The sequence below is a fragment of the Cornus florida genome, unplaced genomic scaffold (genome assembly GCF_030987335.1).
Source record: "Cornus florida cultivar Cherokee Brave unplaced genomic scaffold, ASM3098733v1 CherokeeBrave_3.0.0_Hap2_Chr10, whole genome shotgun sequence".
NCBI lineage: Eukaryota > Viridiplantae > Streptophyta > Magnoliopsida > Cornales > Cornaceae > Cornus > Cornus florida.
Window position 1 is genome coordinate 71,094,214 of NW_026775580.1, and position 16,108 is coordinate 71,110,321.

The 16,108-nt window shown below is 32.9% G+C and overlaps 1 protein-coding gene across 2 annotated transcripts; it reads right to left on the reverse strand.

Moving 5' to 3' along the window:
* Window positions 1-4,866: 4,866 nt before the first annotated feature.
* Window positions 4,867-12,693, reverse strand: LOC132278891 (bifunctional nuclease 2-like). 2 transcript variants are annotated; one of them, XM_059780792.1, is made up of 11 exons: window positions 12,294-12,693; window positions 11,272-11,577; window positions 10,050-10,220; window positions 9,888-9,937; window positions 9,717-9,773; window positions 9,524-9,589; window positions 9,358-9,432; window positions 7,397-7,512; window positions 6,900-6,991; window positions 5,261-5,325; window positions 4,867-5,117 (listed from the first exon to the last, which is right to left on the reverse strand). In XM_059780792.1, the coding sequence occupies exons 2-10, from the start codon at window positions 11,567-11,569 to the stop codon at window positions 5,273-5,275; spliced, it is 978 nt and encodes a 325-aa protein (XP_059636775.1). In that variant the 5' UTR covers window positions 11,570-11,577; window positions 12,294-12,693; the 3' UTR covers window positions 4,867-5,117; window positions 5,261-5,272. The 2 variants fall into 2 exon arrangements, with proteins under 2 accessions (XP_059636775.1, XP_059636776.1); XM_059780793.1 differs by lacking the exon at window positions 12,294-12,693 and adding an exon at window positions 11,970-12,077.
* Between the last annotated feature and the right edge of the window lie 3,415 nt (window positions 12,694-16,108).

Consider the following 16,108-nt stretch of genomic DNA (forward strand, 5'->3'; position numbering starts at 1 on the left):
AACCCATTCTTCTACTTTTAAATTCGGGCTTAAATTTCATGTTAAAATTTCGAGGGTTAATTTGGGTTACTTATATGGCTAATCTTCACACCGAAAATTTAATATGATCTTGAATTAGTTTTAGATTAAATTACTCTTAAATAAGAAAAAATTCAAAAACTTTTTGTAGATTTTTAATAAATTACAAACAAATTTTAAAAAAATTAAGTCTCCTAAATACTAATATATAATAAGTTAAGATTTAACAAAGGAAGTTGAAAAGAAAAAAAAGTAGTCATAGTTTAAATATTATATATAATGTATTTTAAATTTAAAATATATATGAAAATAATATTATAATTTGGGTTCAGGTTGGCTTGGGTTGCTAGCACTCCAACCTAAGTCCAGACCTAATTCAATTTGGGTTGAGAGTTTTCAATCCAAGCCCAACCCTAATTATAAAAATGATTGCCCAAGCCCGAGAAAAATCAGGCTGGGCTCAGATTGGGTTCGGGTTTCCCAACCCAAGTTGCACCCTTACCTCTACCCACATTCTCCCACCATAGCCATCGCCATTGCCACCACCTCCTACCATAGTTACTATCACAACCATCTCTCTCATCTTTCATACACATCAAATCCCATCAACAATATATCCAAATCAACTTGAAAAAGTCATAGAAAGAAGAATCGAAGAAGACGAAGTCGATTCTCCATTATCGGCAAATCGGACATTGATTGAACGGTGGTAAGTTATGCTTCCATGTCCTTTCCCGATGAATTCGAAATGTCATCTTTGAGACCCATAACTAAGCTTTCAGAGTTGAGCTTTGTTAAGTCATCGGACTGAGCATTGAGCTTACGGGGAGGAAGTGTCGCAATTCCTGTGATTATTAGATAAGGAGAAATTAAACTTTGTAACTAAATCAGCGATGGGCAAGGAGTCTGGTGGCGATCCAACACACTTCAGGCTCTGATGACCATGATTATATCAGACGAAGGATTCACAATTCCGGTAACAAAAATCAACGATTTTGACAATAGTGAGGTTGTGACTATGTAATTCCGGTGGTGGGTTTTGTTGACCATAAGGGTTCATCCAAAGACAATCTAAACGTTTTGATGATAACAAAGCATTAATGGTGTTTAAGAACTAATGTTTACATTGAGTGTTATAGATATTTCACATTCAAAGAATGACCTCAATGAAGCTATAAAGATCATTCCAAGTATTCCATTATTCAATATCACATCAAGTAAAGTAATGGATACAAAGAAGACATGAAGTTGCAAAGAACCAAAATGCAAAGTCCATCCAAAGACAGCTTGTACTACAATGAGCAAGCAAACAACTCAAAGAAAGGAAGAAAGCAAGAGTACCTCAAAGCTTAAATGATCATGGACAAAGCATGAAAAAAGGGTAGATAGGATGGTGAGTGTTTAGGATTTAATTTCAAAGTATTTATGAATCCATTTAATATTCATCTCTATAGGATCATGCATATCACCATTATCATTCTTACGTTCTTATATCCATTAGCAATATAATATACACTTCATTCATATATATAATTGACGTATGAAGTCATTGCTAAAGAATGAGTTAGTTCGAGCTTACTTAAGCTTTGAAAGGACTCAACACTTGTGCTAGAATGCTAGGTCCATACACATCAATTACATGATTCATTTTGGTCTCTAGAAAGTAAAGGTTAAGGCTTAGAATTTAATTATTTATCTATAAAGCCTTTGTTACCATGCCTTTGTAAAGGTCATTAGGACCCTAGTATGTACCTCGTGAAACTGTGTTTTTGGTCAAGTATGAAAAATGGCTAACTGTGAAAAATGAATTTTTGAAATACTGATTATTTCAAAATAATTTTTCCCGGTAAGTACTCCTTATACTTCAAATAGCCTAAACTGATTTTATCAGAATTTATGACCAAGTCTACATAAGGATTTTTTTTTACCAAAACTATCAGAAATTCAAATTTGTACTAAAACTGAATTTTTAAATTTTGATTTAGTTGGATTTCAATTTTCTTATATTTTTTATTGAATCCAAATGGAATGTACTTCCTTATTTACATTGTAAATTTAAAGTAAATACTGTAAAAACATTTACTTAAATATTTTCAATGAAAATAAGGTATGCAAACAGTCTGGCAGAAGTCTAAACTGAAAACAAAACTGTCAAGACAAATTTTTTGTTTGTCAGCCGACTGGTGATAATGCCCAGTTTGTGGCAACCGGCCGATAGCAAAATAGAGAGTTCGGATTCTGAGAGTCATTGTTTCGACCAACCGAAGTGGACTGTCAGCCGACCAACAAGGCACTTTAAGCTGACCGAAAGTGTACCATCAGCCGACCGATACTGAGACAAATTTGAAATAATGGCTAGTTTGACCATGGAACCTTATGGGACTTTACTATATTGCCCCCAAACGAATTTATTCTTCACTAGGGCTATAAATACACAATGCTTGGACATTGTGGGCATACAAGAGAGCCAACACTTGAGAGACCTCATTAGGCATCAAAAGTGAGCTTTTGTTCTCACGTTTTTCTCTTCATCTCTCTCATTCATTTATATACTATACTTGAGAGATTCAACCAATGATTCAAAGAGCTTTTGTTCTATTCTATACTTGAGAGATCCTATTGAGTTCATAAGAGCTTTTATTCTTCACTTATATCATTCTCTCTCATTCATATCATTCATACAGTTTAAGCTTCACTTATATTCATCAATACTCTAGTTGTGAGCTAAAATTTGTACATCCATCTTTGAGAGATTTCTTGTACTTCATTGTTCTTATTACTATCTATTGTAAGGGTTGGTTTAACCCACCGGATTGGTGTGATCCAAAAGAAGACTAAGGGAAGGTTGTTCTCTTAGCAAGATAAAATAAGGAGTTGCTTTATGTAAATGTTTGCTCTCCACCCGTAAGGAGAAGCCATAGTGAATTGGGAAGTCTCAAGAGGGGTCTTGAGCCGAGGAGTAGGAGCTTCCAAACCTCGCAAAAATCGCCGTGTTATAGTTTGCAATTTCTCTTCATTTATTTCTCTTAAAACTGTGCTATTTAATTGCTTATTTCATATCTTTATAATTGCACAATTGTGTTAAGTACTTTGCTTGAAATTATTTTTCTATATTATGAAAATTGTCCATTGTTTATTATTGACTCTATTCACCCCCCTCTAGAGTCAATTCTTGGGTAACAGGTTTGGTTTTTGTTCTTCGGATTGAGACTTAGGTTCTCTATGATTATGTTGCAATAGCAGTTAGGGTGTTGATGGTGTGATATGTAATCCGGTGACTGTTACAATTTTTGGTTTAGATTTAGTGAGATGGGTTAGGAATTTTTGCTTGTTACAGATGCTGAAAGGATGGTTTTGTTTTTTACGGCAATGGTGGTGGTTATGGTGTCGAGGTTTCAGTGGTGAGTAGAGAGAGAAAGAAAGAAATGGTGGGCGGTGTTGGTGGCAGTGGCAACGACGATGGGTGATGGTGGGTTTGGGTTGTCATGGATTAGGGCAGGTATAACTATGGTGATGGTGGTTGTGGTGGTGTGCAGCCATAGTGGAGTTGGCAACCACCCACTTCTTCTTCTTCCCCTCTTCCCCATTCTCTCTCTCTCCCTCTCTCTCTCTCTCTCTCTCTCTATATATATATATATATATATATATATATATATATATATTATGTGTATATATTTTGTGTAAAGACTTCTTTAGGGGCAAAATAGTAACAAAAAGGGTAAAATCGGATTTTCATATTTATTTTTTTGTCAAAAAGTGGTTAGAGGGACTCATTTGCACATTTTTTTAATTTTATGGACTAAAATGCACATTTTATAAAATGAGGGACTATTTGTGCACAAAAGTGGTCAGAGATATCTGAATTCATTAGTTTATATACTCTCTCTATCCCACAAAGAGTGTCATGTTTTGTGGGTCACAGATCCCAATACATGACACTCTTTCTGTGAGTCACAATTCTTAATACATGACACTCTTTCTGGGACAGAGAGAGTACTAATATTCAAGTGCAGTTTAAACAGTATTCCTCAAACCTGAGGGATTAGTTTTGCTCGTGTAACCAATTCGGATTTGATCTCGAACTCATTCCCAAACTCAAACTTAATATTAAGATTGATAATTGAAGTAACATTTTAGAAGGGTTAGAAGCAATTTTTAGTGAAATTGATTTCGTTTTTTTTTGGGGTAGAAGCAATTTTTAGTGAAATTGATATCGTTTTTTGATCGTGTAAACAGAATATGAGGGTCGAATCTTTTACAGTGCTCCAATGCATTCAAGTGGAGTATCAGATGTGCAGCAGATAATCTTCCAACTTTTTAAGTGGGTGTAAAAATTCCACAAACAACTCATCTTTTTGAATGTAAAATCACACTCAGCTTGAAAGTACTTGAGAAAACTGTCAAATTCCATGTGAATGGGGATCTAAATTTCCTTGAATTTCATCAAAAGAACAATTCAGATAAGTTTGATTATGACCACATATACCATCCTGTTCCTCAATTTTGATTGAAAAGATGCTCTTTGACCGCCATTCGAACGATGAATATAAAATTCGGTTACTCTTGTCCTATTATTATTAGTATTATTATTACCACCACACGTGGCTATTGTGTACCAATTGAATTTTCAAATGAAGGGTTATAACAATATAATTCATTTCAAAAGTAGCATTTCCCCACTTTTAATATATCCATGGGTAAAATTAATACAGCTTTGGAGAAAATATAATACGCCGCCATATGAAGGACAATGTAGCTGTGCATCTAACAGTTTATAACAAGGTTAAACAATATAAGTAGTGTTTAGGAATTAGCAATGAAATCAAAGTGCAAATAACTCAGGAAACGAATACAAAGAAATTGCTCTTGAACCGAACCGAATAGGATGAGAATAATCCACGGAACATATATGCAGAAATGAGCAAGTTTCACATGTTCAACATCACATTAACAATGTTTGTACATCTATACAGATATTCACGACTAAATACATACAAGCTGATAGACACCATTTGATTACTGTAAGTCCAGGCAGATATCATCATCTTCATGGCCTTGTCCAATTGTCTCTATATACAAATTTTATCCTCTAGGAACATCTGAAAATGAATATGGAATTGTCAATTTGATTGGAAAAGGAGCGTGCATGCGTGAGCCCGAGAGAGCGAGAGAATGTAGCCATGATGCAACTCCAAGTTAATCAAGAGTAACAATGACAACCGGAGAGATGACACGGGTATACCTGCTATGTCTGCTATGTCCAGTTCCTCTGCGACCGAAATTGAGTTAGTTTGTCCCTCCACTGAGCTGTACACCATAGAACTCGAATGTTAACGAGGACTAATCAAATTGGGCTGCAAAAGGTGCACAACTACCAGGGGAAAAAAAGAGGAATGAAAGAAAAAGAAGGGAAAAAAATCAGAATATCATAAACCAGCTTCCTAGATTTTCCCCCGTAATCCAACAATACCAGGTCATTCTCAAGCCAGAAAGATTTATTTTTGAACTGCCCAAATGTTAATATATCATTTTGAATGCACAAGAGAGTTGTGGAATATAAAGAAATGACTGAAATCCCAAACTGCCATTAAGTTGAATAAAGGTAAAGGTTGGGAAAACAAAAAGACTGTTCAAATATTATGAAGACAATTACCATAATTTTGCTTAATAGGAGAGGTGGCGTAAAACCTCTAAAAAACCATCTCTCACAATTTTTTCTACTCTCTTCTTCCTCTCTTCTCATCTAACCCTAGAAATACACTCTCACAAACTTCAACTTTGTAAAAGAACCACAAAACAAATCCTAAAACACATACAGCAATTGTGCATCAAACTAGTAATGTTTAATCTATATGCTCCAGCTTGAGAAGTGTTAGAGGTGGTGTAGGAACCCTAAAACCATCAAAAACTCTCATAGGTTTTTGCCCTCTCTTCTTCTTCTTCGCTTCTCATCAAACCCTAGTAGAATGCTCAATTTCCAAGGATTGTCATGTCCCAAAGATGAATGGAGAAAATTTGAAGAATCAATAGCTTGGAGCAACTTCAAAATCAATTGAAGACTAAAAACTTCACGAGGTGCACCACAGAGGTTGAGTACCCTGATGTGACAATATATTGGTTTTATTAAGTTAACGGAAGAAGAAAAAGGTGGTCAAAAACGTGGAAATGAAATGTTTCAGGTTGAATAATTTGGAATGAACCGCAAAATGTATGTTCCATAGAGTTCACCAACTTAGCAGGACAACTAGAAGAGGAAATCTAACATAATTTAATTCGATATCACGATGTCTAAGGACACTATATTCTTCATTGGCCCTATATTTATTGAAAACAATCATGTAAAGAAGCAAGATCCTTATCTACACCATTAATAGTACAGATCTTTCTTGTTTCATTGATTTTGTCCAGATCATCCTCCTTCCAAATGAGTACGTTAATTGCAAGAATAAAATACGTGATAGATTTATGAGATCCAATGTTGGTGGAGCTCATCCTCCTTTTCTTCCAAATGAGTACTTTAATTGCAAGAACAAAATATGTTATAGGAAATTATGAAAAAAATATGTATATGTTATAGGATTTATAGATCCAATGTTGGAGCTCATTCTCCTGATCATGAAACCAGTGTTAAGGATGATTTTTGTAAGTTGAAATGTCTCCAATCCCAACAGTTGATGCAATATGCACATCTCCCTAAAATCACATGACATCAATTGTTGGTTTGCAAGTTTCTTAATTTCACGGCCAGACCACAATTTCTACCTTCTTATTCAAATAACACATAAAAGCAAAAAAAGGAATAAGTGGTTTCCATCATTTATAGTACTTTGTTCTAAATGTGGACAAAACAAACAGATGTCAACCTCAAGGGAAAAAAATACCTGCATCTTTGTAGCGTTCCTCAAGAGCAGCAATCAGCATATTGTGCACAAGATCAAATTCCTTTGTCAAAAGGCATGGCTGGCCACTAGGGCTGAAACCATAACAGCTTACATTAGAACCACCTCTTACCAGTACAAAGGCATATTTTAAACACAAAGATACTAAATCTTCTTGCATTGTTAATATGGTTGTAACACGAAATTCCCTAGATTTACATCGTAAGATCTTTTAACCATTATCTAAATCTATCACAAAATATAACAATAGTGCGAATGACACTAATTGTCAAATCCTATCATTTATGGGTCAGCATAGACAAGTCACAATACCATTCCTATAAATCCCATCCAACAGTATGAGCACAGTCTGTCTGAAAGTACAAAGCATCATCCAAACTACAGCTCCCTAACACAATAAAATTCCTGCATGTATCTAATACATAGACTGGCCCCCAATCAAAGGAAATATGGCAATTAGTAAGGAATTTAATATCTACCGGTCAAGTTCCGTGAATAGTAAGCCATCTGAAGAAGAAGACTGCATGAACTTTGTAGATTCAATGACTCGCATCCCATCGCTATATGCCAAGTACCTGTTCACTTGTATTGGCACCTGCAGAAAAGATTTTTTGGGGGTTGAGGAAGCTTCTGTCAGTTAATGAAAATCATGCGTAAGCATGCAAGACCTAATTTTAACCCATGCAAAATTCCTACTTTTAAGCTTGCAAATTTTGAGTACGAAAATCATGAGTAAGCGTGCAAGACCTAATTTTAACCCATGCAAAATTCCTACTTTTAAGCTTGCAAATTTTGAGTGCATTTTCTCTTTGTTTCAATTTTTTTTTTTTTTTCCTAGTTGGTATTCACACACACATGCCTCCACCGAGACTTAAACCCCTAACCTCCCTTTGAAAAGTAGAAGTCTGATATCGCTAGGCGACTGGCCTATTGGTAGCATTAAAATTCTATAAAGCACTTTAACTCCAGTGTGGATACCCGCATAAGGAGATACACACACATTATGTTCACAATCAGTGTCTTTGGACAATAGGCAGCACAAAAGAAAATTATAAAAATAATTAGGAACATTGTGTTGATTTACTACCTCTGCCCAATTTGAATTAATGGCTGAACCAAGTTCAAATTTTGAGCAGTAGGAGGCTGTTTTTGCCGACATTTCCTGTTTATCCACTATTTTACTTGCCTACTTTTATTATCCATTTTCAAGATGAAACTTATAATCAATTGTTTCCTTCTTTCCCACTTCTTTCCACTCAAACCCAAATGCCAGTATAGAGTTTAGAGATTTACCCATAATCAGTCCCTTATTGCCACAATAGGAAGAGACGTCCTACTCCCAATTGTGTATACCAATGTAAATTTGAATTTGTGAAATCAACTCACAATCACAAGCAACTTAGTTATTGTTATTCAAATAAGCATACACTTACCAGGATTTCCTAAAACTTCAATTCCAATGGTAAAGCCAAAATATCATACAAAAACATTATGCCAAGGTATATGCAAAAGGTAAGGCAATAACATCCCTGTTCGCCTCTGTTTTCTATTTTTGTTGCTGTATGTGCGCATGTAGGGGCTATAAGACATTATGCCAAGGTAAATGCAAAAGGAAAGGCACTAACAAGCTTGGCCTCCGCTTTCTATTTTTGTTTGTGTATGTGTGCATATAGAGGTTATCTTTTAGGGGCTGGGTGGCAACATTCTATCTTCCTACCACCAATCAAGAACAGTTGGGTCCATCCAGTGGGTTCAAATTTACTTTCCTTATTCTGTGTTAATATAATAATCTCCTCAGAACGTTCAGTAATAAAACACAATACCATTTCTATTTTCCTGTGCCGTTTTGGGCCTTCTGGCTCAGGAAATTTAAAATCAGCCATTCAGGACAAGCTAGTCACCATTGTGATCTATACAGTTGACATGCATCAGATAATTTTCATTTTCTTTTATTTATCCTCCTCTCCCTCTTCCAACTGGTTCATTTTGCAACAAGCTGACATACTGCTGATTTCCCTCCGAGTTCTGGAATTATCCCGCCAAAGGACCATGTTTAACAGCCCTTACTTTTAGCAGACATTATTACTTAATCAATAGTTTTGCATTTTATTTTTAATGATTTGATTGCCAGAAACATTTTTATCTCATAAGATTTGGAGAAGTAGCTGCAATATCTAAAATTACGCACAATCCAACCTTTGCAATGGCAAAATTATTGCAAGAATTATTTTATTTTATTTTTTTCCTAGTTGGTAACTCACACACTTGTCTCTTCTGAGACTTGAACCCCTAACCTCCCTTTGGGTGGTAAGAGGTTGACACCGCTAGGCCACTGCCCGTTGGTATTATTGAAGTGGCTAAAGTAGCTGATTCCTTTGAGAAAAATAGAACTACAGAAGATAAGAGCAAACAATTTACACTAACAACATAGCAATAGTACCTTGCATCTTACTGCAATGTTAATGGCATCTGAAGGTCGAAGATCAAAGCTGACACACTCTTTTTCATTTCCCAACTGCGATCACGATCACCACAATTTCAGTAAAGTTTGTAAAATTTAATCTTAAGTCGGTAAAATGAAATACGAGGATATAATAGGTATATACCTTTGTGAGGTACAACTGAGCAAAATATGCCTCGTGCACTCTCTTGGTGACTCGAACAACTTTCACCTGTAAAAGAGGAAAACAAGTATATCAGAGTGGAAGTTGAAAGGGAAGGACTGTTAAGGTATTGAACACCATGTGGCATTCACTAGTTGTGACCCATGAGAGCTGAAAGAATCAAAAAAGAACTTACCGTATAGCCCATCTTGTCAATCATCTCCTTCACCACTTGATACATAGTGGGCCTAGCCTGAAAAATAGTCACCGATATATCTTTAAGCACAAGAATTTGAGATAAAAATCAAGACGTTGCCTAAGTTAAATTTGACAGCTTAATCAGCCAAAATAGGGGTGAAGGACATACTATTTGAACATTGCGCACGGCTGCCATAAGCAACATGCTTGGCATTTCCACTGCAATTAAATGCAAACCATACTTGAATATAGAAAAAGTTAAAGAGTATAATTTTTTTTCTGAAAGAACATCGCTCAAATTTTAGAAAGATAATATTCCTTATGCACATACAAACAATTATTGGGAGGAGAAGACCGGTTCCATCTTCCATCTTTAGAACAATTGCGGGATGCGGAGTGTAATCTGGAAGATGCGCACCCTGAGGGTTGTTATGGACACATCTTAAATGCCTACCATCCCTCATTTTTATCATGAAACCATCTGGGCCACTCTTCACCTCAACTATATGGAACAACCAGATAACACAAACATCAGTCAGAGTCACACTCATTGCTACTCAGAATAAAGTTAAGCATTGTGATGTATGCAGCCCAACTGTACACTTCTTAGAACTATAGAACTTGGGAGTAAAACAAATCCCACTATGAAATATATCAATGATAATATTATAATAGGATTAAAGAGTCCATAAATATGAAAATATAATGCAAGTACAAGGACCAAGACCCAAAATATAATAAAGTTTCTTTTTGTTCCTAATTTCCCATTTTAACGACAGTTTTTTTGTTTTCTGAAATGGATTAAAGTACAAATAGTGCAGAAATTTGGTTGCAAAATTTGCCTCTGGAACCAATATTCAAAGAATATACTAGTGTTACTTGTGTTCAGAGGACATCAAACAGATGATTTCTATATTTACTATTTTGGCAAAATGCACAATGACTAACATACCATATTCCCAACAGTTTCATTAATAGAAACAATGTTACCAATTTGTCGTTTAGTTGTACGAAAGCAACACAAGTGCGCCCCTGGCCTGGGCAGTGAGGGCTCTCAGCGACCAATATACAAAGAATATACTAGTGAACGTCAAAAGATGATTTCCATATTTACTATTCTGGCAAAATGCACAATGACTAACATACCATATTCCCAACAGTTTTCATTCATAGAAACAATGTTTCCAGTTTGTCATTTAGTTGTATGAAAGCAATGCAAGTGCGCCCCTGATAATTGTGTCGTCGTGCCTGAGCGGTGAGGTCTCTCAGCGATGTTTTCAGTTTGTTGTTTAGTTGCACGAAAGCAAAGCAAGTGCGCCCCTGATAATTGCGTCGTTATGCCTGGGCTGCGAGGGCTCTCAGCGATCTTTTCAGTTTGTCATTTAGTTGTACGAAAGCATACCGCCAATACTCCGGATATATTTGAATATTTTGAATGTTTTCTTTAACATAAATATCATAAAGTGCATTTCACAGCCAAATATGCCAAAAGATGAAGTACAATTTTATGAAATTTAACAAAATAAGTAAGTGTTCAATCAAAATTAGCATACCAGCTTCAACAACACTGGAATTCACATAATCTTCATCACTTTCATTAAAATTCTCTGCCATGCTACCATTACCATCAGATGATGAACTGAAGCTGCACTGCACTGTCTTGCACTTCCGCATTCGCAGTTGATGGCACACATTATTGATCCTATTACTGTTGATCCCTTTGAATCCCCAGAATCCACTTCTAAGAATGCTAACCTTCGTCAAGGGCCAATTGACAGGAAGGGTATAAAATCCATTTTGTTTTCCACGCACAGTGGGGCAAATAACTGCTGGTCCTTGTAGAGAACACATCTCACCTCCTTTATGATTCATGAGAAAAGAAAATAATTATGATCACAGAAAAATTCTATCCCAATCATATGCAAACTTAAATAAATTTAAACTATCTATCAACAAAATTTTAATCAAGCTCATTCAATACATATAATTACGATAACAGTAAGTAAATACATATGCATATACACACACACACACATATATATAAGATGGGTCAATCTATCTATAAGAAAGAATCTAATAATTAACCAAACTACCAATACACTACTGAGTGCCAAGGAAGTAACATGCAAGTATGCGATTAATGAAGTTCTATATATATCTGTAAATTTTCATGATCACAAGAAACAGATCATTATTGAGGAAATATAACCAAATTATATATGTATCTACAGCTTAAGACAATCACACAGACCCTCTCTTTTGTGCTCTAACCTCCCGATCTTCTTATGCCATCTCTTTCAAAATACCTGATTAATAAATAAAAATTGACCCACCAACTCCACCAGGGTTGTTTTTTTTTTTTCAGGTGATATCGAAGACAAAAGACCCGCAATCAGCAAGAGTAGTTCGATAAATAAGAATTATTTTTGTTAAACATTTAGGAAATATATATTTCATTTATCACTCAATTAAGTCATACTCCAACTGAAACCATGCTAATGACTGTTCAATCCAGAGATTCAGAATATATATATATATATATATATATATATATAGAAACGAGATTTAATCACACCTGAAAGGCCCTCTGAACCCCAACAAACTCCGAAAAATCACCGATCGTAGCTAAAGACAGAAAAAAAACAATAGATTTTCCGACTTTTTTCTAGTAATTTTCTCGAGAATCGAAAATTCCGGCAAATTAAGCTCAGATTTACGGCGAGGAAGATATTGATTGAAATTGAAGCTGAGATAGAAGAAACTCAAATGAAATTATCAGATCAAGTTAAGAAAAGATTGATCGGCGTCGAATTTGCCCTAAAGTTGAACCGATCAAAGGAAAAAATAAAAAAATAAAAAAAAGTGATTTCGAACAGAGAGAGAGACTTAAATTGTTGTTAACAGACAAGGAATATGATAGAGGAGGAGAAAGAAGTGAGAAGATAAGAGATTTTTTTTGCTTAGAGGGGGAGAGATATATTGAAGACTGAACCAATTGTTCAGATTATACAGGGAAATGATTTTTTTTTACTGAAATGGCACGTATAACCCTACTAAAACACATAATGGCACAGAAAACATCATTTCATTTTATTATTATAATTTTTTTAGGGTGCCCATATTCCCACTCCAAATTTTTACAATTGCACTACACTTTTATTTTATCTTTAAATAAATAACAAAAAAGTTCCTAAACTAATTAATAGATCATCTCTTATTTTATTATATCCAAACTACCTTTTGCATTATAAACTTTTTTTTTTTTCTTTTGAAAATTTATACTTAATTATTTGAAATTATTTTAACGACTTAAAATACCCAAATAAATCATTAAAAGGAAAGGACCATTACTGTTCCATTTTTTTCTTAAATCCTAGTATTAAATTTGGTATTATTTATAGTTTTTACTTTTCATGTATGGATAATAATCAAACATGGACTTATGAATCATAATAATCCAGAAATTGCACTCCCAGCTTTTAAAATAGAAATATGTGAATTTATATATGTTTTCATGAATAAGAAAATATTTGTTGCATAAAATTATTAAGAAAATGTTATATTAAGAAAACTTTTAAAATAGAAATTTGGTTGGCATTATTTTCTTAAGAAAAAGTAATGATAGGTTTTTCGACCTCAATTTTCAACTCCTCCTCCTCATACAATGTGGTTGGAAATGAGTCGAAAAGATAGAAAAGCTTACGAGATTTTTTTTAAAAGTTTCAACATGATCCAATCACGTTGTATTCGGAGAAAGAGTTGGCAATTGAGGTCGAAAGACCTATCATTTCTTTTTAAGAAATATTATTTTCTCACTAAAAAAATAGTTTTTATTTTTTGAGAATTAAAAATTAAAAAATTGTACAATAATTATGCTTGGTTTAGTTTTCTAAAAATTCAATTATAATAAAAAAATTATTTTTAAATGATTATCTTTTGCCATTCTCAAAAAACTGGTTTATGTGTACGCTGAGTTCTTCAGAATTATTTTGTATTATAAATTACTTACGCAGATGCACGATTTTAGATGATTGTTCTTGCATCTTTTTCTCTATTTTATTGAAAATTATTTTCTTAAGAAATAAAATGAAAAGGTATAGGTTTCTCATCACAATTAATTGAAAAAAAATCCATGAGTAAGAAATTTTAAGATTTTTCTAATTTAATTATCAATAAAAAAGGATAATATTAATTTTTCTCTTTTATATAATAAACGTCCTCAACAATCAACATATTTACTATTTTCATTTTGTTTCTCTTACCTTTATATATAATAAGAAATGTTTGTTTTTCAATTAATCTTGACCAACTTAAAAAAAGAAAAAAGAAGTGAAATTCACTTTAGGTGAGAGAATTCAGTTTTTTATTTAGCTACAATGTTGAAGGGCATTTGTGACTTTGGACGGGAATGGATATAGAGGAGAGGGCGTTAAGTTTGGATGACATCAGTATTAAGTACGCGACAGACTGCATTGCCGGCGTCCGACGAAATCAAAATGCCCAGACAAATGCCACGTGTATTTTGATTCACGAGGAGTTGTAGATAAGGCTTTGATATCAATTCTAATTTCTAGCCCACCAACAATAAATAGCAATAAAATAAGTAAAGTATTCAAACACAGTTTACAAGGAAATTTCTTTAATTCGTCTCCGAGTGATACTGGAACCCACCATGTTAAAAATCAAAATACAATTAAATAATTCGTTTGACATGTATTATAATATTATTTTTTTATATTAATATTTAATTTTAAAATCATATTATACATAATAATATGATCTGTTTTGATATTGTAATGAATAAACTAAAATAATTTTTTGAATTTCTAAAATAAAAAAAAAAATTCCTTACCAAACATGATTTTGAATTCTACCCCATCACATGCCACCCATTTATTTTTTTACTCTTACACTAAGCAAACCCTTTATTCTTCTTAGATTAAAATTTAAAAGTTTCAATTATTACAAATTTTTTTTAAAAAAATTATTTTTCCATTTAAATTAACTTTTTTAATCATTAAAAAACTTATAGTGTTTTCATAGCAACTCTAAATTTTATTTTAACTATTAAATAATTAATCTATTTAAAAATATATTTAAATTAATTTGAAAAAAATGAAAAAAAAAAAAAAAGAAAGAAGAAGATTAGTATTACCAACCGGATATTGGTACAGGTGGTGCAACCTCTCTGTCCTACAATGAAAAGATTTAAGTAAGGACAAAATTGTGTGGATTTACGTGTGCTGTTTACCAAAATGATATTGTAATAAAAAAAAACTCTTATATAAAAATAAAATTGGCTATAACTATTTAATATAAAATAAAAAATGGTAAAGTTGAATTTAGAATTAATACGGAAAGAGTAGTGCTATTCCTTCTAAGAAATAAAAGTCACACAAGCGCGCAAAGAGTGCACTGGCGTATTCGAATCCTACATACAGAATGTGTATATGTGTGTAAATAACAAGTACGAATATAAAATTTAATGTGTTTGAAATTTGAATTAAAGTGAGAGAGTGAATGACCTGTTCAATTGAAATGAATAATTAGCAATGTCATATTTACGTTTAATTCTATCATTTTTCATTCTATGAAAACTTAATGATTTTATTTTAATTGATAGAACTTCTCCATCAATAAAGCAAAAGGCAGGACTTATTGCTAACTTTCTAAAATATTTATTTAAAATAGTTAAGTTAGATTACGATTGATACAAACCTTACATCTAGTTATTCATAAAACACAACAATCACATAAAAGAAAAAATAATAATAAACAATTGAGAATGCTTACATTTTATTATTGAGAAAAATTAAAATTGGCCTCCCAAATTTTTAAAAAATACTTATTTTTGTCACTTATTTATAATTATTAAAGATATTTTGCAAAAGAAATTACTTGTTTTTCTCAAAGTCTAACGAATCTTTTTTTTGTTTTGTTTTTTGGGAAGATTATTATTGCAATCTTGCTATAACATATGAGTACTCTTCATATCTTTCATACAATATTCAGTTTTATTATTATATAGTACTCTATATATATATACATGTGCGTACACTGCACACACATACACACATATATATTTTTTTATGAATTAAAAATAAAAAATATATATATATTTTAATTTGACAACTTCATTTATCAACTGTTATATGTTCTTTTCTTCAATTTTTTTTTTTTTTTTTTTTTTTTTTACATATCATTTATAGACACGTTAACGAATAAAAAAAGTCTAAAAAACAGTAAAAAAAATTTTGTTTCAATTTTTCTTTTTTAAAAAAATTCAATTTTATACTAGAAGTTTGGTCTCTCCCAACTTTATATTTTTGGCTCCACCCTTGTTATCAATCCGTTCTTTGAGGTTGAAAAAATTGTGTATTTTTAATAAGG